At 39.1% G+C, this 25759-nt stretch overlaps 1 protein-coding gene across 1 annotated transcript in view; it reads left to right on the forward strand.

The window, feature by feature from the left end:
• The window catches only part of stol (voltage-dependent calcium channel subunit stolid), a 309278-nt gene that overhangs the window by 194202 nt on the left and 89317 nt on the right, over positions 1-25759 (forward strand). Inside the window, exons 4-7 of the mRNA XM_083132012.1 lie at positions 2106-2328; positions 13532-13663; positions 22885-23150; positions 24123-24233. Coding sequence (XP_082988138.1) covers positions 2106-2328; positions 13532-13663; positions 22885-23150; positions 24123-24233 — 732 coding nt within the window. The remainder of the gene's footprint in view (positions 1-2105; positions 2329-13531; positions 13664-22884; positions 23151-24122; positions 24234-25759) is intronic.

Below are 25759 nucleotides of genomic sequence, written 5' to 3' on the forward strand. Positions count from 1 at the left end.
AAGATCAATCTAATCTTTTCCATCTTTTCCGATTTCCTTTAGGTTCATCTCACACTTGAGAATTTCAAGAATTGAGTTAGATTCTGTGCGTCCTCAACACTAAAAATATTTGAAAGGGATCCGTGCTGAAAGCATAAGAACCGCTGGAGAAAATACAAAACACTATCCAAATCGCTAGTTAGTTGTAACGCAGGTATAATATTAAATTACATGAACACTTCGAATTTAAGGGGAATTTTAGATAAAACAAGTTTCATGGTTCCCTGAAATTTCATATGGACATAGAGAAAGAAGGAAATCAAAAAAATAATATTGACAATAATAAATGAACTTACATTTTAGTGGCAATTTTAACTCCTGATTAAAGTAGCAGTCTCGTTTGGATACCTGCAATGATGAGAAAATGAGTGATTAAGTGCAGAAAGCGGATTAGAAGAAAATTACAAAAGAAAAAAATACTATTAATTCAGACATAAGATATTTTATCTTCCAGATTGATAAATATTTTACTATGAGTGTTAGTAGTAAAACTGAAAACGGTGTTTCTTTGTCAGCAGTGTTAGCAGCAACATCACTAGCCACAACCGATGCGACGCGACATGATTGGCCCATGAACAGAAACGGTGCCAGAAAAAAAATAGGTGCATTAGAGGGGACATTAATTGATAATGCGGTAATCATATTTGATGAAGCTTAAATACGACCCATAAGTGCATATTTTAGCTGAAGAAGGATATATTTATCTAGTTTTACTTCCTTGCTACGAGGGGGTTGCTCGCCCTGTTCCCTCCATTGTCACCACTACAGAGTACAGGACAGACTAAGATTTGTGTATTTGGATAAGATCTGAAGGCTTCCTGCACACACACACACACACACACCTATATATATATATATATACACACACACATACACACACAGCGCTTAAAGTGAAAAATGTTAGCTAGGGGGATACTCCTTCAGTTTAACATGATGACAATGAGACATCATCCCCCATGACCCCCCTCACTTTGTGTGTGTGTAAATTTATATTGTCTCTTGTTAGAACTGTTAGTTCAAGTTTTATCAACTGGTTTACTTCTTACATTGAAGCCTTCTCCAAAATTTTTCTAAATAGTGGAGGCCAGGGCAAAGCCCCCCCCCCCAACCTAAATCCCTAAATCCGTCCCTGGGAGAGGACAGTTTGAATGAAGATAAAGAAAAACATAATTTTCTGTAAATATTTGTAACTTCTTCCACGTGGCATAGTAATTGTGGAGCAAAATAGCTTCTGAAGGGCTTGTGAAAGCGTATTCCACCCCTGAGCGTGTCACTTCACTCAGTGTGGACGTGTTTGATTTGTTGTTTTAAGTCCACTTTATGCACAGTAAGGCTAATCGGGACTGGACCTACAGTTTAAAGTGGGATCCGAACCACTTGTGCCTCCACAAGGTATCGAACCCGGGACCCCTTGATTACGAGGCGACGACCCTATCACTGCACCATCGGGGAGGCCAGTGTGGACGTGTGAAATATATTGTGGTGTATACGTGTATGGCCTGCCAAGGCTACGTCTAGTTCGTTTCCTGCCGAGGGACAACTCAGCAGTTGTGCCTCTACCCCGACAGAATATTGGTAAGGACTATATAGTGCGGTCGGGGGAGAAGGCACCTTTGCTAACTAGTGAGTTTTCCCTAGGCAGGAAATGAACTCGGCGCAGCCTTGGCAGGCCATATACACCACTATACCATAGTGGACCGCAGGTATAGAACCTGCGCAAAACCTCGTGTCCTCTGCATCGTACTCACACGTGAAGGGGAGAAGTAGAAGATTGGAGCAGGCTTCCTTATGGCCTCGGTTGAGCGGATGGAGGAGAAGATGCGCGAAGCCATTTGGCCGAAGGTTCTTTTGTTTGCGGTTTCTTTTAGTAGCCCATTCCCGCCGGAAACAAATTTCAGAGATTCGGTAAGCTGTAGCTCTTGTCCCGTTTTGCCTATGTGAATGTGTTTTCTTAATCAAGTCACTTTTAGCAAAGTGTCCCATATTTTCTCTCTTTCACAACAGCAACCATAGCCTTCATCCTGACCTCAACTATGAGACTAAAAAAATGTTACTTTCTCTTCCAGCGACTCATGGATTCCGCGGAAGCAGCGGCGCAATCGCACAAATTCGACGACAAAATCTCCGTGAACTACTACAACTCGAAGAAACTGAACGAATACTCGTCTGACGGGAAACTGCTGAAAGACTACCAGGAGATCACTCTCACCCCCAACTCCCACTTTGACAAACTCAAAGTCAACACCAGCTTCAGCTCCGTCCTCTTGCCGCCGGATATCAAAGACGCAGGTGAGTGCTTCAACTATAGACCATATGATTGTGAAGTTACTTTCCAAGTCCAGGATAATATCATAGATAAGGGTATATAAGCAGATCTGGAACGAAGGCAGGAAACCGGTGCACTGGCCTCCTGCTGAGAATCCCCATTCGCAAGAAGTTTTGTAATAATCCCCTAAGAGGCGCTGAGAGGCAGACTCGCACTCTTGCTTCCAGTTATTCTGACAAACAGAACAAGAGATGGCACTGCTAAATTTCAACAAATGTCAAGTCTTATCTGTGATAATACGTCAAGGTAACCCAGTGACGCATCCACAAAATTCGACCTGGTTTACCGCAAGTATCCTTATTTATATATTTTTATACATTTAGCTTCAATATATGGGTAATTGCTCATTATATATTATGCAAAAATGTAAACAAGCTTGTAAACCAGATTTTAAGTAAGTTGTTTAACAAAAGGTTGGTTTAACGGGGCTAAACGCAGTAACATAGAGAATACGCTGCTGAGTTAACTTTTCCAATCTCTTCGCAAGGCAGAGTCATGAGTAGAGACCGGATATGTATGTAATTACACATTCTATTCCATTCCAGATACATACCTTGAACAGGAAAATGTCAACGAGTTATCTAACTGACATGATTTTGCATACGTTTTATGTTACATATTTTTACATATTTGCCATGATGCTACATATTTGCTAATTTACTTTACATAAAACAACGTATTGCGGTAATTTTTCCTATCTTGATACTTTTTTTGTATTTTCGATCTCTGAAACATGATGAAGAAAATTTGTAGCTCATGTGACGTCATATTTTCTAAAATTAACTGCCAAGTCCAAAGACAGACAAAAAGGATAAAAAATACCGGAACTGTTATATATCGAAAAATTCTTGAGTTTCTCGTCCCCCTTCCGAACAACTTATGGCCTAATTTGAACAACTTATGTCCTTCAAATTATGTTGGATATGTTGAAATAAAATAAATATCTAGCAGACGTCTTGAAAATGCTTGGATACTGGAAATTTTCGGTGAGAGAAATATTAAAAATTTCTGACATTAAGAATCTCAAATTCTACACAAAATTCCCGCCCCATCCTCCAGTCATATGATCATTAGAGTAATCAATTTTATCTTCATCTCTTAAGGGCCAACTCTATTATAGTGACTGCTCTTGCAAAGACCGCTTCTGCCCCAAAGAGTCACGTACCAGCGAGAAAAGTAGAACAGGTCAGGTCTGGAAGTGGCATATTTAGTCCGGACCAATCGATGGACGCCCATTCGTTCGTTACATCATAGAACGAGGGGGGGGATGGAGGAAACAAACGGATTCTTGTTAAACAAAACTCATGTTAGACATTCTGATATTAATAAGTAACGAACACGGGTGTGACGTGGTAACAAACATACTGTAGAGTCAATGTAGAGTCACCTGCAATAAAAATGAACTTGAACTGATGTTTTAAGTCCACTTTATGCACAGATAGGCCAATAGGGACTGGACACACAGTTTAAAGCGGAATCCGAACCACTGTGCAAATGTGCCTCCAACATGTATCGAACCCGGGACCCCTTGATTACAAGACGAAAACGTTACCACTACGCCATTCGATGGCAGAACTTGACGTTGAAAATTTGCTATTAAAATCTACTCATCGCCGTAGAGTTAGGCAACACACATAACACCTTGCAGAAAAGCGAATATTTCAGGATAAAGGTGTTCGATTTTTATTGCCGGTAACTGTACGTATAGAAATATAGGATGTAGAATATGATTCTAACATTTTACATGGGAAAGTCGCATAGCATTGCAAAATGAAACAAAGTAGTTTTGGAGCAACCATTCAAAAACCGTTAATCCCCACACATACATACAAATACTACAAAATCTGTTAGAAATTATGAGATCTATCAAACGAGGCACTGCTACAATTCATTTCCAATTCTTTCGTAGGGTGAAACCACAATGTTCGAAATACCAATATTCAACTCGTCGGATTATTTTCATGTAGTGGTACTGTATTGAAAATATTTGCCTATTATACAGTTGCAGGCTCAACACCCGTCACACACACACACATTGATTTCGTATATTCTACTTCACTTTTTTAGCTACTTCTGACAAATCGCGAAGATTAGGATGAATGTATGTTTTTTCGAATGCTTTTTTTGTCTTAAGTCCAGTTTTATGCACAGATAGGTTAATCTTGACTGGACCTATTTGGTTTCGAACCATTATGTGCCTTCACCGGGTATCGAACCAGGAACCACTTGAGCACAATGTGACGGCGTTGCCACAACACCATTGGGGAGACCTTGAGTGACGAAATTGATGAATAGACACACACAAAGGATGATCATGCCCAGGACAAAATTCGGATTCGGACGATTGTGCGGGGGACTTAATAAATAAACACATGGCTAAGTATGATATCGAAAATGCATTCCATTTTCATTAAACCTTAAATTAAATCTTTACAAACTGAGATCAGCCGCTTCTTTTGAGATGAGAGAGAGATGAGAAAGGCTAATTGCAATATGGCGTGGCCAGACACAACTCTACCATTCCCCCTTTTTTTTATTCTCTTTCCTTTTTCCTGCCTTCAACTTCCGACCCCTTTCTGCACAGAGATTTACAACGTTTCAGTCGAACTCAAAACTATCCAGCGTGTTCCGTTTTTTTCCTCTCACACTCATTCCGCTAGATTGATGATGGTTTCGCATCGATTTCACGCGCCGTCTCCTTCCTCAAACAAACCTAGGAAATTAAGAGGTTCTCTCACTCTAGTCCCCCCTCCTCTCTCCCTCACGTTTACGTTTCGAGTAGGGGCAACGGCTACGAGGAAGGAAATGCAAAAGTGGCGTTGCATCAAAATCTGTGCAAAAAGCAACCTATTATTAAAGTAGAAAGTCTCTATTCCCAACCTAAGATATGATTGGAAGACTAAGGTAGGGGGCCCAAAAAACGTCCCCATGTCACCTGGAGACCATATCAAATGACGTAAGAGCTTCAAAATTTTATATTACCTTTGTCAATTATTCCTTTACCTAGAAACCAAGGCAAAGCGCCTGTATAATCAATTGTTAGTACCAAAATAAATTAATTTCAAAAGTACTCACATGTTGCAAAACAAAAACAAAGCGTGCCTAATTTCGTCCCCCTAAACAAGGTCTAAAAAAATAAGGTAATAATGAATTGCCAAGGTATTCATGTTACTTACAAAATGGCATTAGAAAAGTGAACATAATGAACATAATTAGTCGAATGTGGCGAACTGAAAACAAATTTAGCACAACTCAGAAACAATATTATGTTTACTTGAAATAAAAAACAATACATTTATCTTTTGTTTGTAAGGTGAGTCTTTAACCTTCCAAGCAAGTATCACAAATAAATTGCACACAGTTTTCGGCGCCGGAGCAAGTTTCGTATAATCATATGAAGCATTTGTGCAGCGGATTCCTTGAACGAAATTAGAAAGATGATAGAGGACGAAATAAGGAACATGATAGGGGACGAAATTAGGAACATTATAGGGGACGAAATTATGAACATGATATGGGACGGATTTAGGAACAACCTCCAACTAACATGGCGGTTCGTACCTTTTCAACAAGTGACCTTGATGGAACGCAACGCACATACCCTTCTATATTGACAACGTACCTACGCCAATGACATGCAGCGAACATAAATCCTACACTCAAACTGGGTGTAAATTACTGCTAACAATGATATTGCAAGAACTCACTTTGTCACGAAACCGAAACTTCTTCATTACACCGGACCATAAATTGTCAAGAGCCCAAAATTTTCACAATTTTCACAACTGTTTGCCGTCCTCAATCCTGGAGTTGTACCGATTGTACCTCTAGCTAAAGGGGGACGAAATTGGGCGCGGGGACGAAATTCGGGCCCCCTACCTTATTCCTGTTGGTGGTTTAGATACACACATACACACACATCAGTTACTTTTTCTTAGTAATTCCAACTGTGACTAACATGGTGTTAGAGTAAAGTTATATTCGTAAAAGTATTGGCGGAGTGGATAGCACAGCGCGCCAGGACGCCAAGGATCCCGGGTTCAAATTCCGGCCTGGCCATGGTTGTGAGTATCCTCATCTTAGCGATTAGCCAGTAGTGGAAGAAAAGCGAAGTAAAATAAACCAAACCAATCAATCAAAATTCGATCTAATTTAGGGCGCCACGAAAAAAAAAGTGATTCCGTGAACTGAGAACTAGTTGGGTATAGTACGTAAATGTATATCTTCTCGTTATTTTACGCCGATTTTCTGTCACTTTTGCCTAATCGCGACGAAGGGGATGATTAGGTGAAATTAGTTGAGTGACATCATCGATGCCTTGACCGAGATTCGAATCCGGCTACTCGAGTGACTAGCTCGAAAGTCGACCACTTAACGCGCTCGGACACTGAGTTGCAGTAAATGCATATCAAAATAGAAGAAGAAAATAGTAAAGTTATCTATAATAACTCAGGATCAGTGGCGGGCGATTTAGGGGCGCGTGGGCGAGAAGCCCCTTCCACCTTCTGCCCCCGCACTATTTCTTGCCCCCTCCAGTTCTTGCACCCAATCGCCACCACTGGACACGATGAATAAGGAAAAATAAACAGACCTACAGAAATTCTAATTCAAACTATTTAAATTACTCTAAAAAAGGAACAAAAGAACAGCTAAAATTAAGTCAACTTTGCTGAGTTTAAAGCCACAGAAAAAGTATCCATGAAGTTTTATTTATCTTTTTTCTAAGACGAAAGGAGAAAAGGATATTAATTTGTGGCCCTACATAATTACAAAACTTCTTCGAATATGGTTTCTGGCCTGGTTTATTGCCTCAGCCAAAAGGCTAGTGGCGCGTCGTTCCTTGCCAGCATGGAGACGGGCACTAAAGGGAACTGTTGATAGCCGGGTACGTGACGTCACTGAAGACGATGGTATCTTTCAGACTCTTTTGTCAGGTGCGTTATCTTGTCGGAGGCCGCCAGCATCATCCAGCAGGAGCGATTGGATTCTTGGGAGTGATATTTCGTCTGCAAGGAACCAAACTCTCTCTCTCTTGCTCTTGATCCATCTCTCTCATATTCTCTCTTTCTTCCTACTTGTGTCTTCTCTCTCTTTCTTGCTCTTGTGTGTCCCCCTCTCTCTCTCACTCTCTCTCTGTCATTCACTCTTTCTTGCTATTGTCTCTCTCTATCTCATTCTTTCTTTCTTGCTCGTGTCCCCCCGTCTCTCTCATTTTTCCTATTGTCTCTCTTCTCTTTCTTGCTCTTGTAGTGTCCCTCTTTCTTTGTCATTCTCTCTTTCTTGCTATTGTCTCTCACTCTCTATCTATCGATCTCATTCGTTCTCTCTCTCATTCTCTCTTTCTTCCTATTTTGTCTCTTCTCGCTCTGTAGTGTCCCTCTCTATTTATTATTCTCTTTCTTGCTATTCTCTCTCTCTCTTCTTTCTATATTATTCTTTCTTTCTTGCTCTTGTGTCCCCCTCTGTCTCTCTTTCTTACTCTTGTGTGTCTCTCTCTCTTTCTCATTCTCTCTTTCTTGCTATTCTCTCTCTCATTCTTTCTTAATCTCGTGTCCCCCCTCTCTCACCCTCTCTTTCTTCCCATTGTGTCTCTTCTCTCTCTTTCTTGCTCTTGTAGCGTCCCTCTCTCTTTATCATTCTCTCTTTCTTGCTATTGTGTTTTCACTCTCTATCTCTCTCTTGCTCTTGTGTTCCTATCTCTCATTCTCTCTTTCTTGCTATTGTGTCTATCTCTTATAGGTTCTCCGTTAATCTGTAGTAAAAGGTAAAAAAAAAGGTAAAGTGCTCCCCTGTGCATAGCACCACGCCATGAAGGCGTATAGGGGGTGTGGGGGTAACGTTAATCTGTAGTTCCAGTCCGAATTAGCTTATCCGTGCATAAAGTAGACTAAAACAAACAAGGTTTGTCATATACAGGGTGTTTCACTCGGGGAGGAACCCTGTATATCGTTCATAACTCTGACACTAATAAAGATATTGCAACGAAATTTGGAGTAGACTTACCTCCGTTCATACGAAGTCAGATGACCTCATAAGAAGTGCTGGAAATGGCCACCATTGGCGTCCAGGCAGCATTGGACGCGGCGTTCCATGTTGTGTAAAGTCCGTCTCAGTACGTCAGGTGTCACTGCTTGGATGGCCGCACTGATGTTTGCTTTCAAGGCCTCTATGGTTCGCGGTTTGTTGGCGTAAACCTGTGACTTCAAATGTCCCCACAAAAAAAATCAGGCGGCGTGAGATCGGGCGAGCGCGGTGGCCAAAGCCCCTGGAAATTACGCGATCGCCGAAAAAAGACCGGATTTCGGCCATGCTTGCGCGCGAGGTGTGCGGTGTTGCTCCATCCTGCTGGAAATAACCAATGGATAATTCCTCATCGTCCAGTTGGTTCAAGGGCGCGACCGATCGGCGCCGTTGCTACTCCAGGTCGCGTGATGTTTTGCTACCTGGACGCCAATGGTGGCCATTTCCAGCACTTCTTATGGTGTCACCTGACTTCGCATGAACGGAGGTAAGTCCACTCCAAATTTCGTTGCAATATCTTTGTTAGTGTCCGAGTTATGACCGAAATACAGGGTTCCGTCCCGAGCGAAACACCCGTTATCATATTATGTGTCTCGCAAAACTGATGTGACTGTGTTGCGCTCGGGTTGGTACCGTATGTGCTTCTAAATAATGCCGTCATTTTTCCTGTTGTTTAGACTTATCATAGGACAAATAGAAGTCTTTGGACACAACACCGTACGTGACAACATCGGTTTAATTGCATAAACTTACACATAACACCTGACAAACATAACATTCATGTATTCTTTTACTGCATGTTCAACCATATAACAAAATCGCGTCGTCATGGTAACCACAAAGAATATAAACTTCGTTACCCTTTCCTCATAAACTGAACCTATCACTAAAGAAACCTATGTTTTACGTCAGTTTCGTGCTTTATGCTAATTCGTTCTTCGATGGGGGGAAAATATCGGAAGACCAAGCCCAAAAATAAAACAGGCCAGGAATTCGCCATTCTTCATGTCGATAGCTGTAATTGGAGGAGTTATATGCTGCAAAGAAGCTAAAAAAAGGACATGATGTCTGCATTTTCGTTCGAGTAATTTCAGTTTGTCGTGATCTTCGCAACGGGACGACGATTGGTCCATACACGTGTTCCGAGGAATAAAATAGCCTCCTTATCTCGAAAAGTCTTTTGCGTTGTCGTGCTCTGACTTTCATTGCCTCCGTCCCTTGCGATTCTTGTTGTTTCCACAGCCTTGGGTCACGCAATCTGGGAAAATAAATTACCTTCCCCCATTCTCTTTCCTTCCGACCCTTTCCACCAGCTTGTGGAAAAAGTGGTAGGGACGGGAATAGTTTCCGTAATTGCCGTATCTGAAGGGGAAGGCTTTTTCAAGGTTCAAATCCCCCCCCCCCGAAGTGTTCCCTATCCCTACTGTATAAACCGCCCTATTATACAGGGTGGTTAGCTCGGAAACTACATGCAATAGAACAACGCTGTTGATTGCAAAATGAGCTACAACTCTTCACCTCAATGTGCGACCCTCTAGTTGCTCTCAGAACATCAAGGCGGTAATCCACTTCTGCCCATACACGCCCCAGAATATCACCAGTAACAGTTAGGATACTCTCAGTTATTCTTCTTCGAAGAGTAGCGGTAAACCGGAGTGCGGTAAACACAATCTTTGACATACCCCCAGAAGTAGAAATCCAAGGGTGTGAGGAGAGCGCGGTGGCCAGGGAATAGGTCCATCGTGGCCTATCCACCTGCCAGGGAAATACCTATCCAGAAGACCTCGAACATCCTTGGACCAATGAAGGGGTGCCCCATCTTGTTGAAAAACTATGGTTGGCTGGAATTCCTCCAATGAAGAAGAAGGTACTGTTCAAGCATGCATCAAAAGTAAACAAACAAACCGTCATTTTGCAATCAACAGCATTGTTCTATTGCATGTAGTTTCCGAGCTATGTTTTTTTGTAATGGTACCGGAACTTTATGAAGACCCTGTACTTCCTAACAAGTAGTAGTAGCAGATATCGGCGAGAGTGGTTCCTGAATTAACTAGGCATTTATTAGTAACTCTATTAAGACTTGAATTTATTGTGGTATCCTTATAGTTATACTTATTCTTAACTTTTGAGATAGTTTATTATGAATATAGATAGCTATATGAATAATAACCTAGTTTCTATAGTGGTTTACTTTATGGGCATTCCGTGTGAAAATGGTCCTGAACCTCAATTTTTAAAATTAAATCCAATGCTGTAACCTTATTCTATGAGTGAACAATCTAAAATTGTCTGTTGGATAAAAATTCAAGTATTATACATAATTAAGTTAGAAAGTAGAAGGTATTTTCCATATTACGTATTAGTTTATTTTAACATTTTGATTATGTGCTTTGTCTTGTGTCCCACCCGTGCCACCAAAAAACAATTAATTTCTCCTTTAACTGTTGCATTTCTCCTTTAACTTCACTAGCATATCCAAAGGTCAATTACCTTCTCTCTTAGTCTTAAATTATTTATTTCCCATCATTTGACAATTCACAGAAATTAAAATAAATTTCTTATTAAGTGAAGAGGCAATGTTTCCTCTGTCCCTCCCGTGACACAAAATTGTTCAGTTATAGTTACAAATCTGGGAAAGTATTTTAAGGGTAGTTATGTTTAATCAACAGTGTTAAGTTTCATATCTAATTCCACAGAAACTATAAGAAAAATGTTGCTTAACTATCAGTAGAATAGTTACTTTAATATCAAAATGTAGTCCGCGTGTCCCACCTATGACAATGGAATGTGGTGCCTTTATGTGCTGAACACAAAATAACACCTTATACAGCACAGGATAAACATAAGAGTACAATACACAGATAATATATGTAAGATATATGAGAAGAGTATAGTAACCTAGTCATATTTCAGTACATTTAAAATTGTACTCTTCAACAAGATCTGATACTAGATCTCTTACACTGTGAAAAAGTGTTAGATTTGATTTGTTTCTCATCATCCATTTGCGTACATCATGGGCTACATTACTTAAGAAATATTCTTAATTTGCAAAAACAATACCTTATGTACAAAATCATAAATTCTTCTTTACTGCGACGTAGGTAAATCTGTGTTAACAATTCGAGATAGTGATATTGATAGGAATTCTTTTTGCACTTCACACGTAAGCATCTATACCCTGTCCCAGCTAACTGTGGAGCAGGGCCGCGCATATCGGCAGAGGAGGAGGAAGTAAATTGAGTGGTGAAAGCCGCAGCGTTGCCAACCATTCAGTCCTGATCATACATGTACGCACGTATGGTCCAGCCCTTAGTTCATACGCTAAACGCATGGATTGTCAAAATGTGTACTTGCTGTTTTAGCCCTAATATTTCCCTAAGAAATTCTTAAACCAAGCGTACGGACCTGGAGACAAAAATACGGTCCGTTTGCAATGTTCGTACGGTATTATCATGTTCAAAAGTTTGCAACGCTGCAGAGTAAAGCAGCGAAAGCAGGTATCTCCAGTCGTCCATTCTCTCACTGTTCATTGGTGGAGCCGTCTCACATCACTACTTGCGCAGAAACTCGTTCTCGTTCGTCTGATCTACAGTTAGCTGGTACAGGATTTAAGAAATAGTTTCTGTACATATTCAAATTTATCAAGGTGGCTCTAACGGTAGTTCTATTATTGTTATTATTATTAGGGAGGTTTGCATAAGTCAGACCCCGATTCACTTTTCTCCATACACTTTTCTTAATTTTCTAAGATAAAATTGATTTTTCATTGCTTGCCTGAGAAGGCCATGTCAAAATCACTTTAAAGGAACGCTTAAAAGCGTAATTAAATTTAGCACCAAGTGATGGTTTTAAAAAGTTTCCCAAGTAGGACCCCCTTTCGTCCTCATATCATGACTCCGAAATGTTATTTTTATGCAGAGAAAATTTAAACAAATTTGGTTATGCAATAGATCAACTTATTTAAATACAACTAATTTTGTGAACTTGGATTTTAGAAACTTTGTTTTTAAGGCTTATAGTAAGAAAAGGGATAGAATATCTGTCTTAATTTGAAGAAATAGATTTTTCTAGTCCTACTTTTAATTGCAAAAATCTCAGATAGCTTCATTCCTTTTCCATATTTTATGAGCTACAGACTAAGCTAAATATTCATTCTTAGTTTTGTTAACCACTGTGTTATTTTTAAAATACCAACGTTTCGGAGGCTGATTCTGCTTTCGTCTTCAGGGTAGTATGTAATCTACTAAATCATACTTCAATCCCTGGACACATGACGTGTTTGGGGACGGTGTCTAGTATATAGAGAGTGAGAATAAATGGTTGCCTGGGAGGATTATTCTCGGTGGCCAAGGCTCCACCGCTTCTGCCGGTCACAAGGACCTCTTGTACATGAAGGTGCCAGGGGTTAATTTCCAGCTGTATCAATCCTTTGACAAGACCGCAATATAATCTTCCCTGGCAGCCTGCATAGAGAAACAGGTCTTGACGTGACGAGCAGACGAAGTGGAGATGGGCCACTGATAATCCTCCCTGGCACCTTCATGTACAAGAGGTCCTTGTGACCGGCAGAAGGGGTGGAGCCTTGGCCACCGAGAATAATCCTCCAAGGCAACCATTTATTCTCACTCTCTACATTGACACCGTCCCCAAACACATCATGTGTCCAGGGATTGAAGTATGATTTAGTAGATCACACACTACCCTGAAGACGAAAGCAGAATCAGCCTCCGAAACGTTAGTATTTTAAAAATAACACAGTGGTTAAAAGTCCAAAACTAAGAATGAATGAATTGCCACCTGTCAGCTACAAAGAATAATTAAGCTAAATATATATGTAATAACAATTTAATGATACTTAATATGACACAAAGATTCTATGTGTGTATGGTTAATATATTATGGAATGAATGTTTTTAATATATAAAACAATTTATACAACAAATAATTCATAAGTATTTTAAGTTTTTTATATATATATATATAGATTTGGTCTCCCCAAACCCTTTACCGACAAAAATTTCTGATGACACCTCTGTGTAAACCCTGTCCTATTAAACATAAACCAGTAGTTCACAAATTTTCTCAAAAATAAAAATTCTCATTTTTTTTCTAAGTGGAACTTTCATTGATTTTACTTTACAGATGCGAAAGTGAAAAATGCCATCAAATGGTCGGGACTTCTGGACTCGGTGTTCCAGTACAACTACGAGTGGGACCCTTCTCTTTCCTGGCAGTACTTCGGGAGTGCCACAGGGTTCGTGAGGCAATATCCTGGTAAGTCACTAGATTTCATGGACACCATGAATTGTGAAATATAACTTTCATTATCCCGTTTCTTTCAGTCTCGTGTATGTGTAATGTGCAATGTGGAATGAATCAGCAGAGTTTAAATTCAATATCAAAGACTCTTTTAACTTTGCAAGTTCCCGTATAGTTTATTCATAACACCATTAAGCCTTGTTTCCATGATAACCGAAAACTCAATATGCTGACCAAGGCAAAATTAATTTATTTTAAAACATAAACTAAACGTTACGTTTCTACCCTCTAGCAAGGTCACCCTTCAGACTCTGTACCAAATACAAATGAAAAATCTACAAAATAGGAAGATATATATACACAAAAATAACTCCCCTCCAGACACAAGATAATTAGATAGTTGTGTATCTGGAACATTCCTTTCAAGGTGTTCCAGCAGGTCACCTTCTCCTGTCAACTGTTGTTTCATCTAACAGGCGATTTTGATAAAAATTTCCTTTAATCTGGAACGTGGTTGGACTCATCTCACGCTCTTTTTCCTTATCCTTTCTTTCTTCATTCCTCTTCCTTCTTCTCTCCTCCTTCGCTCTTGTCCTTTCCACTCTTTCTAACACCTTCTTCCATTCTTAGTTTATCTTCAGTTCCCCATTCCAGTTCATTGTGTCTTCTTCCCCTTTCTTCTCTATTTCCTTGGCCTCCTTCCATTTTCTCACTAGTACTCTCGTCTCCTTCCTATCTACTTAACCTCATCCCACTCTATGTCATGTCCTGTTTCTCTCGTGTGCATAAGTATCGCATTTCTCTCTCTCTTAAGCTGTACATCATCCCTATGTTCTTTCAACCTGTCTTTCATCCTCTTTTTTGTTTCTCCTATGTACACACACTGACATTCTCTACACTTCACTTCGTAGATAATCCCTTCCTCTTCCTTTTCTATGTTTTCCTTTTTCTTGTTTTGCATTCGTCGGCTTCGTCCACCCTTCCTGTAACGTAACGTTTAGTTTATGTTTTAAAATAAAATAAATTCTGTCTTGGTCAGCATATTGAGTTTTTAGTTTATTTAATATTGTCCCTAGATCCTCATACGCTATAATGCAACTGTAACCTCTACACCGTAAAAAGTTGACTGGAGAAATGACGGTCCAAGACCGTTAATTTCCATGACCATCCAACAACCGTAAAAAAATAAGATGACAGTTTTCAAAAGTATTAACTTGTATAAGATGGTTATCTAATTAATGTCCCAGTGGAGGCACATAGTGGTTCGGATTCCACTTTTAAACTGTAGGTCCAGTCTCTTTCTGTGCATAAAGTGGATTTAAAACACCAACTCAATCAATCAAACCTAGTTAATGTAATTCGAGTAAAGTTTTAAAAATTATTTACGGTGCACGAAACTGTAATCATTACCTATCTGCATACATTATAAAATATTCAAATGGAATAAGAGAAACATCTGTGTTCCGTTTTTGCAAAATAATTGGCAGACATAAATTTTAACGGTAGAGCATTGCGTAGCATATCCCGTCGGTACGGGTAGAATCTTGTCCAAACGTGTCAGAACCTGCTCCTAGATTTTGTTGAGGAACGTGGTTTCTTAACACAGGAAGCTGCGTGGCTCTCCTTGAGGCCAGGTGAACGAAGGTCGCAGCTACAGGTACAAAAGGTAGGAATCTAGGATTTTGATTGCTATCGGCGGGAGTAGTTACATCGCTAGGAGAGAGCTATTTGCAACGTACGGGGTAAGTCATCCCTTACCCATAACCTGCCATTCTCAGTCTCAGTCAGAAGTATTGGGTTTTAAAACATCAACCATGTCATTTGCTTGCATACTAGTTTAGTTACCTCACTTCTGGCCTTTTAGGGCCATCGCAGCCAACGAGTGTTGTTATTTGGGGAATGAGGTTCTTCCCCATTGGTTCGATCCCAAGTTCCACAGGGTGGAATGCTGCGTGGTGGTAGATGCGGGATTTAGCGAGTTGCTTTTCTTGTGACGCCTAATGGAACACTACGATTGCAAACAGTATCAGAAACTGTTTAATGTGTAAGAAATACTGTAAAGTGTATCCATAAGTTTCTAATTGCTCCAACAATATTATACACATGCACCAACCCCTCCAAAACACACACGAAACAATGCTAGTGCTTGTTCAAAAATACCAAACTGTTGTCACACATTCCTGTTGCATATTAGCTACGTAGTAGAATAGAACAATAGAATGCCCTTTATAACCATAATGTTATTGAAATTTAAATTGCTACCAGTTCAAACACTTTTCCAAATGTTTAACCAATTACTGAAAATTATTTTAATTCAATTTTTTCTGTTTCAATATAGTACACTTCCTATTGTTTCTATGAAATGAAATATTAATTCCAAACCGTGTGTTAAGCAATTTTTGCAATGATATCGAAAATGATTTTGTGTCATCAGTGGATTCGATTACGATTTTAGGGTCAAGAAAATTCGCAACATAATGGGAACAATGGTGGTTCATAAAATTACGTTAAAATGTAAACTCCATTAATTCAAACGGCGAGATTACTATGAAATATTACCTTGCAATTCTGTTTATTTTTTTGGCGAAAATCCTGTACTTTTACAGTGATATCGCTGACATCCTAACTCTGGCGACTTCCAGTAAAATTATGGTGGAATTCTATTTATAGTGTAAGGCTGCAGCATCGACCAAAAAATGTAATGCATCGGAACGAAATAGAGTTGTTTCTCAGCTGGACGTTCAATAGCCTGTTTGCAATGTAAAGAAAAGGGGAAGGCGTTCTCAACATGAAACCCTCTCTTCACCGATAACAAAACCGGACAATGTGTTATTTCCTTATCACGCTCGCTTAATAAGCAATTTCCTCTTTGCTTCCGTTGCGTTCCAGCCATCATAACCCGCTCTGGCAGCCTGGGAACGCCACTACAGCTAAAAACCCCAACTTTTTTCTTGTTGCTCCGTGTAAAACAACTGAGGGGGAGAACGAACCCTCGCCCTCGCACTTCGCGTGTCTGACTGGCGTAATCTTTTCGGCCTGTCGCTTTTCTTTTTGCAACGTTACGTTTCCCTCCCCCCACCCCTTCAACCTTACATCTCCTCCCCCGATGTTCCATCCTCTTTTCACGCTGCCGTTTGCAAATTGCTTTCGTGTGGGGTAATTGCGGTTCAGTTACTCGAAAAATCTGTTTCGATTAATCGATTTTTATAGCGTTATAAACTCCCCGGCGGTTTTCGAGATTTCCGACTCGGTTGCTCCTTCGTTCCCAATCAGAGGGGCACTGTAAGGGGGAGGGGGCAGAGAATTGGAAGAATCAGCTATTATTCTCCTTCAAACGGAGGTAATTCACAGAACAAATAATGACAATAATAATAGTATATTTACTTCTCCACACATTTAGAAACTGGCTCAGAATGCCAAACTATAAAAGTAAGTTCAAAATATTTTACACCTACAGAATCGTACACAATTTAACTTGTGTAATGAAAATTTGTAAGCTAGTTATAATAATACATTACAGGCAGCTTTGTGAATATAAAATCTTCAGAACACACACATAAACAGCGTGGCATTGGAAAAAAAAATCCAGTGTCCGAAAAATTCAATCATCGAGAATTTCGGATACCACGATATTTCACCCCAGAGCAGAAGCACCGAAGTGGAGAAGATGCGAACTGACAGGTTTCTAGGCCCACCAGTTGCATCCTTGTGCCTGACTTTGAACGCTGTGCCTGTAATTTCGGGCTTTTCACGAGATTTTTCTTTAAATTTAAGGCCTACAACCGAAAGGTTAGCATTTACTCGCTTCTTCCAAACTTGATATAATTTTAAGAGATTTAGGAACTATAATCACCTTGTTTTATTCACGTTATTTCAGGTAAAATGCCATATTAAATATACGCCTGTGTTGCCTATATGCTTCATTTCGACCATCCGAAATTGTGCACCCTTTCTAAAAATTGATATATTATTTACATGGAGTTGCCTGGGCGGCAAAAGGAAAAACTGGTAGTCACAAGCAATGAATATATCAAGCGGCGAAGAAGAAAGAAATTGAATTTCTAAAGACATCTAAAGTCTTTCAAGTCCCAAAATCCATGTAGGCCTACTATGTAATGAGTGAAAATGTTGATGAGCGATTGGCATCTTCAATTTTCTACAAATGTGCACTTAGTAGTGAGCTAGAAAAGCAATTTTCAGAATATTGCAAGTTGATGGACGAACTTTTCTGTGGACTACGAAGACGTGGTATCCGAATATTAGTGTATCAAGTAGCAATGTTAGATAATATTAAAGCAGCGGTAAATAAACCATCGCCTTTCCACAATGAACTAGTAGGAAGTAGCAACAAAACATTCAAATGGCAGAGGAATATTTTTGCAGATGGGAAGAACTCTGAAGGAAAAAGCAAAACGAAACTAGAAGTCACCAAATAATCAAGAAAAATCAAGCCAAAATCCAACGTCGCTTTACTGCCAGTTTTTGCTAATCACGAAGGTCAGTATGAGTGATGATATGATGAAATTAATGAAGAGAAGGGGCACTCACAAGAACAGCCAGGCCGGGATTGCTAAATACTCCACCGCCGAGATCGGCATAATTTTAATTAGCAAGGCCTCCAATCCAGTGGCAAAAAACCCACGAACGTCGACATTTGAAGGTAAAAATACACGAAATACAGAGGTGCTAGCAGACGGGAGCTAACATTCGCCATACAAACTGGCAGCGTTCCAAACTATTTCGGCTGCAATATCGACGCTCATAATTGGCTGCCACCAATTGACTACCGATAACTCTGCGTGAAGCACTAATAACAAGTTGAGACCTGCAATGCGAAAGAGAAAGAGAGAACGAGCAAAAAAGGGCAGTTAAAGAAACGCACTGAATGTAAGGTCACGTGTCATAAAATCAGAATGTAAACTGAAATTACACAGAGTGTAAGCTCTCCAACTTTGAGTTCATGGTAGTAATTTAACTAGGTGGTGATCTAGTCGGTTGGTTGCCTGTAGCATAGAGAAATATCTATGTCTGGAGTGTTCGAATTAACCCATCGACTTGATAAAGAAACTATTGTCATTATTATTCAAACTTTTTGCTTTAGGTGTAGATATGCTAGGAAATCCGCTCTCTTTCAGAGGCAAAATGCACATTGTTGTTGTATTTCTATTTTTGTTATTTTACGACGCTATTCTGCCATTTTAGCTAATCGTAACGACGGTGATGAATGATGATTAGATGAAATTGACGAAGAAACACTCACAAAGAACATCCATTTCCAAGCTGGGACTCGAACCGAAAGTCGACCATTTAACGCTTTCTGTCACCTAATGAATGTTTACCTCAACACTATGCATATATGAACTTACGAAAATGGTTCAATTTCTTGTATAAGCCGTTTAATTTTTTAATAACAAAGTGGCAAGCCTTCCATTAACATTCATACATAGCGGCTGGCGGCTACTCTGATGGGTAGTGCCAACGTGGTCACGAAAAAAACAAAAAGAACTCCGCAATCCCCCATCCCCCTTCCGGGCCCCTCATTGTGGTTGCGCCACTGGCCAAGATTGGAAACGTGGAAAACGGTGAATGTAGTAAGTAATAACGCACTAATCCGATTCATCTTCACTCACTATACTATATTTTATACACTATAGGATACTTCCCCAAAAACACAACAATTACAGACGCCAAGTCGAACACGGAATTTACCCTTTGCTTTGTGTCTATACGGCGCACGCTTTTAGAAGGAACATGAGTTCGGCCAATACCCAGCCAGTGCTACTGCGCTGTTGCCAAACTAACTGCTAGCGCAAGGGCAGGACAGAAAATTCGCGATGGGTCCATTATTTTGATAATGCATGCACAGTATATATGAGTACAGTGAAATAATATAGTGAATATTTCTACACAGGATTATAATATCATTATCACTGTAGCATATAAGAGAAACCCATACCTAAAAGAAGCTTGAAGGTATTCATCACCGCTCTCGTCGTCTTCCTCGGTCTCCGTGTCACTGATTTCACTCATTTCCGAGTCACTCTCCTGGAGGGTAATGATTAGATTTTGCACCCTTGGTGCCTGTACTACTGGTGCTAGGTTTTGAGAGTGACATTATTTAAAATAAAAAAGAACACAGGGAACACACACTATTGCACGAAAGGGCTGTATTTAATATTTTTACAAACTGTTCTTTGTGGCGCACGAGTGAACGATGAGCGAATAATTTTACAACGGCCTTGCTACGAAAACGCTGAACTCAAACTGACCCAGACTTTCAATGTTCGAGAACGCCCAGGACAATGAAGGGTCATTGTTTATATCGAGGCGAATTTAACACCCACAGTTTTCCCTAGACACAACAACTCAGCTGCGTCAATACGGTGGCAACGAAAAAACAGGCGGAAGGAAATGAAAGGTGATGTTTCCCTTGTTCTTCAAGGAACGATAACTCCGGCTGTAGGCGACGGAAATTCATGGGACTTGGACAGTCAGGTTCAAAATGTATTTGATTGATTGATTGAGTTTATTTTACTTCGCGTTTTGTGCCTCTTGGCTAATTTGCGAAGATGGGGATGAGTGATGAAATGATGAAATTGATGAATGGACATTCACAAACAACCAAGCCCGACCGGGATTCGAACCCGGGACCCTTGGCGTCGCAGCGCGATGTGCTAACCACTCGGCCACAGGGTCGGGCTCAGAATGTATTTCCCCATCTTATGATGAACCTTAATGTGGCGAATTTTATGAAAAAATCTTGCGCGCAAGGAAAATACAGAACACTGCTTTTAACTTCCGCGCCGCAGTCTCCTAACTGTACAACGTTGCGCTCCTGCCATTGGCTGATCGCCACGCACACCCTCTGCGTGGCCCCGCCCGATATCGCTTCTAAAAGCGTGCGTCGTATAAATGCTCCACACCAACAAGGCACATTAACAACCATTGTTACGAACACCTTAAATATAATTAAAGCTAAAACTAGAATAACATTTACTAAATCAAATGTTAATCTAAAAATTTCAAAATGTAATGCAACAAATTGAATTCTGTATCTCAGTAAAATGCATACATAATTATAGATTTTCTGTGTAATTTTTAAAAATATAAGAGTCAAAAATCCTATGGTGATGCGAGTTTCCTTTAACATTTCGACATTTTTTTTTTACAATAAATGTCTAGGATATTTTCAACGTCCAGTTGGAATACGTGTGCATGGGGGAGGAGAAGGTGAGAGGAAGGGGTATATCTTTACAAGGAACAAATCGATAATAAAAAGTCTGGATGGCCCTTAGACGCATCTATCTTATATCTAAATGTTCATTTAACTTTGGAAAGATTGTACGTTCGTTTTTCCAAAAGGAGGCAGAGAAGTAGATAGTACCTTTCTCACGAAATACTTCCCCAACGGGTCTAAATCAGTCATATTTAGCGACTTATCTCTAAAGGTGGCAACTATGTCAACACTGCGAAAGTTTCCTCGTCGTGACAAGCGAAAACGGGCTCGGCTGGTGTCTAATGACCAGCATAGCTACCCTCCGCCACCTTATTCCCCGCTGACACTTCATCAATCCTCTGCACGTGTCAACTTTTAACAATACTTTGGAGAGGTATGAGTTTCTTCTAAGGGTAGTGCCATGGTACGGCGACTCTTCCATTTCAGCCGCTGCTGACTCCATATATTTATTACTTCATTTTTGCCAATACAAAGACATAAAATACCATTAAGTATTTCTTGATTACTCCATTTTAACAATATTTTATGTCTTTGTATTGGCTAAGTATTTCTTGATAATAATCTGTCACCAATTGACTGTTGATAAATCTGCGTGATGCTTCATCTAAGTATATACTGTCAGTTAGACAATATTTCGATGGAATCAGTGACGTGCCCAGGATTTTCGAAGAGAGGGATACGTACGTACACTTTTTTTTTGTAGTCCGCCTCATTTTGCCATCTTTTCCTGCCTTTGTCCTTTTATTATGAATGCTGGGTCAAAGGACAGGGTATGATTCCCATCAGCGTCGAATAACATGGGTACCTGGGGGAAACCCTGGGGGGTAAAGGCGGTCAGGGGCGTGATGCTGATCACATCACCCCGACTCACGACCGGATCAAGAAAGTGTGGGGCGTTACCCCCACACCCCCTATACGCCTTCATGGCGTGATGCTATGCACAGGGGAGGACTTTACATTTACCTTATGATTCCCACCAACCAACTCCCCTTTGAGCATGCTAGTGGATGTAATGTCAGTCAGTCGCATCTGAAATCAAGTATACTTGGGGCATTCCACGAAAAGTGGATCTACTCCATATTAACAAAATGAATTTATGGCAAAATTATTATTGTTTTTAATTGCATTAAGGTTTAGATGTTTGTGAATGCATATAATTTACACAATTTACACAACTCACCAATAAAAGTTACTAGCATCTGCAGCCTATATGCTTCACAGACAAATGAAGTCAAAATTTGATACATTTTTAAAGCATCATACACGTAACACATTTTTGTTAACGCTTTTCGCACATTCAGCCTATGTCATCATACTCAAGTTTTTAAATTTTTTTAGCAGGCACCACAAAGTACTTCATAATTGTATGGAATCATCTCATTATGAATATTTTAATCCAATCTCAAGTCTAGAACCTTAAACTTTGTGTGTAAAATGTCACACACGTAACGCTGGAATGCCTCATTTGCTTACTTCATGAACAAGTTTACATTTGGAAAATATTTATGTCGTTATCGAGGAGGACCTAAACCATTGCAGGAAGGGATGAAAATTTACTTTTTTGCTGGTGGAGCATGTGTCTGATGGGGGAGAAATCTCTAGCATCCTCCCATCCAATTCACACCCTGGGTGTTGGTTACATGAGACAATGGTTCAATTCGCAGGATGGGTAAACTCTGGTGAAATTTTTTTTCCATTAATAGTCATACATAAACGGATCTGGAGTTCTCATCAAAGGGTAGCTGTGGCAAACTTGATAGATTAAATAAAGATGTTGTAGTTGAATTGGCAGATGCTGTTGTAAATATAAGTTCCATACATGTACCACAGCAAGGTATGTTTCCTTTTTATTAGCAATTTTTGGTATATAATTTGAAATTCTATTAACATTTTAGAATTGAAAGCTAAAATATGCAAACATGTGAAAGATGAACAAATATATTCAGCAGGTCAGTTTATATTCTTGTCTGCAATATATGTATGTGTTCCTGCATTACAGCAATTAAGTGGCCACAAAATGACAAGAAGCAAGAACTGTATGATTTTCGAACAAGTTCCTGGTATATTGAAGCTGCGACAAGTCCAAAAGATGTGGTTGTTCTGGTTGATAGCTCAGGTTCAATGACAGGTCCAAGGAAAGACATAGCCAGAGCCGTTGTTAACAACATTTTGGATACATTGGGCAACAATGACTTTGTAAATGTATACAAATTCTCGGATGTAACTGAGGAGTTGGTTCCATGTTTTAAGGACTCCATGGTTCAGGTACGTAAACTTAAGCATAATTTGCAAATTAAGAAAAAGAAACCTTGTTTTTTGTATTTACGATCATAATTTGAACACACATTTTGTTTCAGTTGTCCACATTTTTTATCTACTTAGATCTTTCATCAGAGAGGTAAAGGCTATTTTAGTTTTAAAAAATACTGTTATAATTGGAAATTACATGCAGATATAATTATACAATGTCATCCATGGAGTGGCCAATCATTCCTTGCTTTCCAGAGGCAGAGTTTTTGAAAAGTATGAGACTATCGGCCCTCTCCATTGATGACATCACAAATCACACCAGAAGTTGTGGAATAGTGCTCCAGCAACTCAATGTAATCTCTTTACTCCAACACTTTGTGTTTCAATGACATCACAGATACTTTATCTACATGTTATTTCCTTTTAACATATTTTAACTATTCTTCTTTGTAACTGATCAGTGTTGATTTATTCATTCTTACTTTTTTGGACTTTTAACCAATGTGTTAATTGTAAAATACCAATGTTTCGGAGGCTGAATCTGCCTCCGTCTTCAGGGTAGCAAGTAGTCTGTTAAATCATATGGCAACCATTTATAGACACCATATGATTTAATAGACTACTCGTTACCCTGAAGATGGAGGCAGATTCAGCCTCCGAAACGTTGGTATTTTACAATTAACACAATAGTTAAAAGTCCAAAAAAGTAAGAATATTTTAACTATGTTTGTATAAAACTGATAAATATCTAGGTAGATCTGAAAAATAAGTCAACTGAAACAAGATGTGTGTTGTGACTTTGTAATGGATAATGTTAAGAATTTATTTCAGCATATCACCAAATGATCTGTGCTTTTTGACTGCATTATGGGGGTTTCTACAAATTTTCCAAAAGAAATTGTCTGTTCTTGTATTGAGTAAACTGTCTTTTCAAACATTCCTTTGTAAGTATTATACTAAGTAAAGCTTTATTTCCTTTATTATTAGGCAAATGTAGAAAATATAAGGGAACTGAAGAATGCACTAAATACTTTGAAACCTGAAAATATTGCAAACTTTTCGTCTGCTCTCATCACAGCATTTGGACTCTTGCATCAGGTAAGGATATGATTTAGTAATTTATTTTACACACGTTCTTAGAAAGTAATGCAAATTAATTTATAATTAAATTTTGTTGATAAACGTAAAGAATTGAGGCATTGCGGATACGAAGGGCGAACTCAACAAACGTGGATTGTGAGGGAAATGCATTTCAAGTTGTCAGGTAGAGTGCGAACTCCACAAAAAACTTTGGAAATCACTCATGAAACATTCCGATCTACTGTTAATAAGTGTTTGTGGCACTCGAACTGTGCCTGACAACATGAAATGCATTTCCCTCACAATGTACGTTTGTTGAGTTCGCCCTTCGTATCTGCAATGCCTCAATTACTTGCATGAAACATTTGCACATTAAAGCAACTACTTCACCATATCATATCCAATCAGCAGTGTACCAAATTATTATATTGAGTGGCCAATTAAAAAGGTACTCACATAGCACTTTTATACCTACATGTTTATTAATTAAGATTTTCTTCTCTTATATAAATTGTGAGCATTCCTATGATACTCGAAGTTAAGATGTAAAAGAGAGTACTCAGACATTGCAAAACTTTCTCTTGCATACATTTACAAATGAGCCTAGGAATTATTTAGTAACATACATAACAAAATTAAGTAAATGATATAGTATGAAAAAGATAAAAGCAAAGTTATGGCCAAGTTTGTATTAGAATCCTCTTTACGCACAATATGAATTAGAACTGGACAAACTTCAATATATGTGTAAAGGATTCAGAATCACAGATTGAACTCCCAGATCAATTAAACCTGGAATACATTGATTATTAAGCAAAACTTCTCATCACAAACCTATTGAAGCCTGTCTGCGTTAACATACAATCATAAAAAATTCACATGAAATTTGTAGGACCGTCATCTCTCCACAACTTGCATAATACAGTACAGTACATATTCAAGAAACAGCAGCAGACTACAAATCTCTACTGTGGGCACATGGTAAAGATACAAACATATGCTATTTGTCACTGGACCAGGTAAGAATCAAAGTTTTTAATAACCTGCATAAAATTTCCATTGGATCCAACATGGTGTCACGTGAGGTGGTGAAAGCAACAGGAGAAGTCGTTCTACTTCTACATTCCGAGATTATGATTGAAAGAGGTGGACACCATGATCTTGTGCATCATTTGTGGATGCCTATCACTCCTGTGATTTTTATTTCTGCAAATCTCAATGAACTGAAGTGGCAAATTGAAGCATGCGTGTAAAGAAATAGATTTTTGTTTCGAGGTTTGTCGCGTCTCACATAATGCTCACATTGAGTGCATAAAACTTTGATACTTACTCTCTCTAGTGACACATAATACATATTTTATCTCTTAATGTGTGCCCCAATAAAAATTTGCAATCTACTCCTTCTTTTTTAATAACCCCGTATTAATAATGTTCAGTAATATGTGTAATCTAAAGCATGGATTTCCTGTTTGTAAGAAGTAATCAAAAAATGAGTATATCTTTTCTCACATAAACAAATAATATTTTCATTTAAAAAATAATAT

Source organism: Lepisma saccharinum, chromosome 1, assembly GCF_977018435.1.
Source record: "Lepisma saccharinum chromosome 1, izLepSacc3.1, whole genome shotgun sequence".
Lineage (NCBI taxonomy): Eukaryota > Metazoa > Arthropoda > Insecta > Zygentoma > Lepismatidae > Lepisma > Lepisma saccharinum.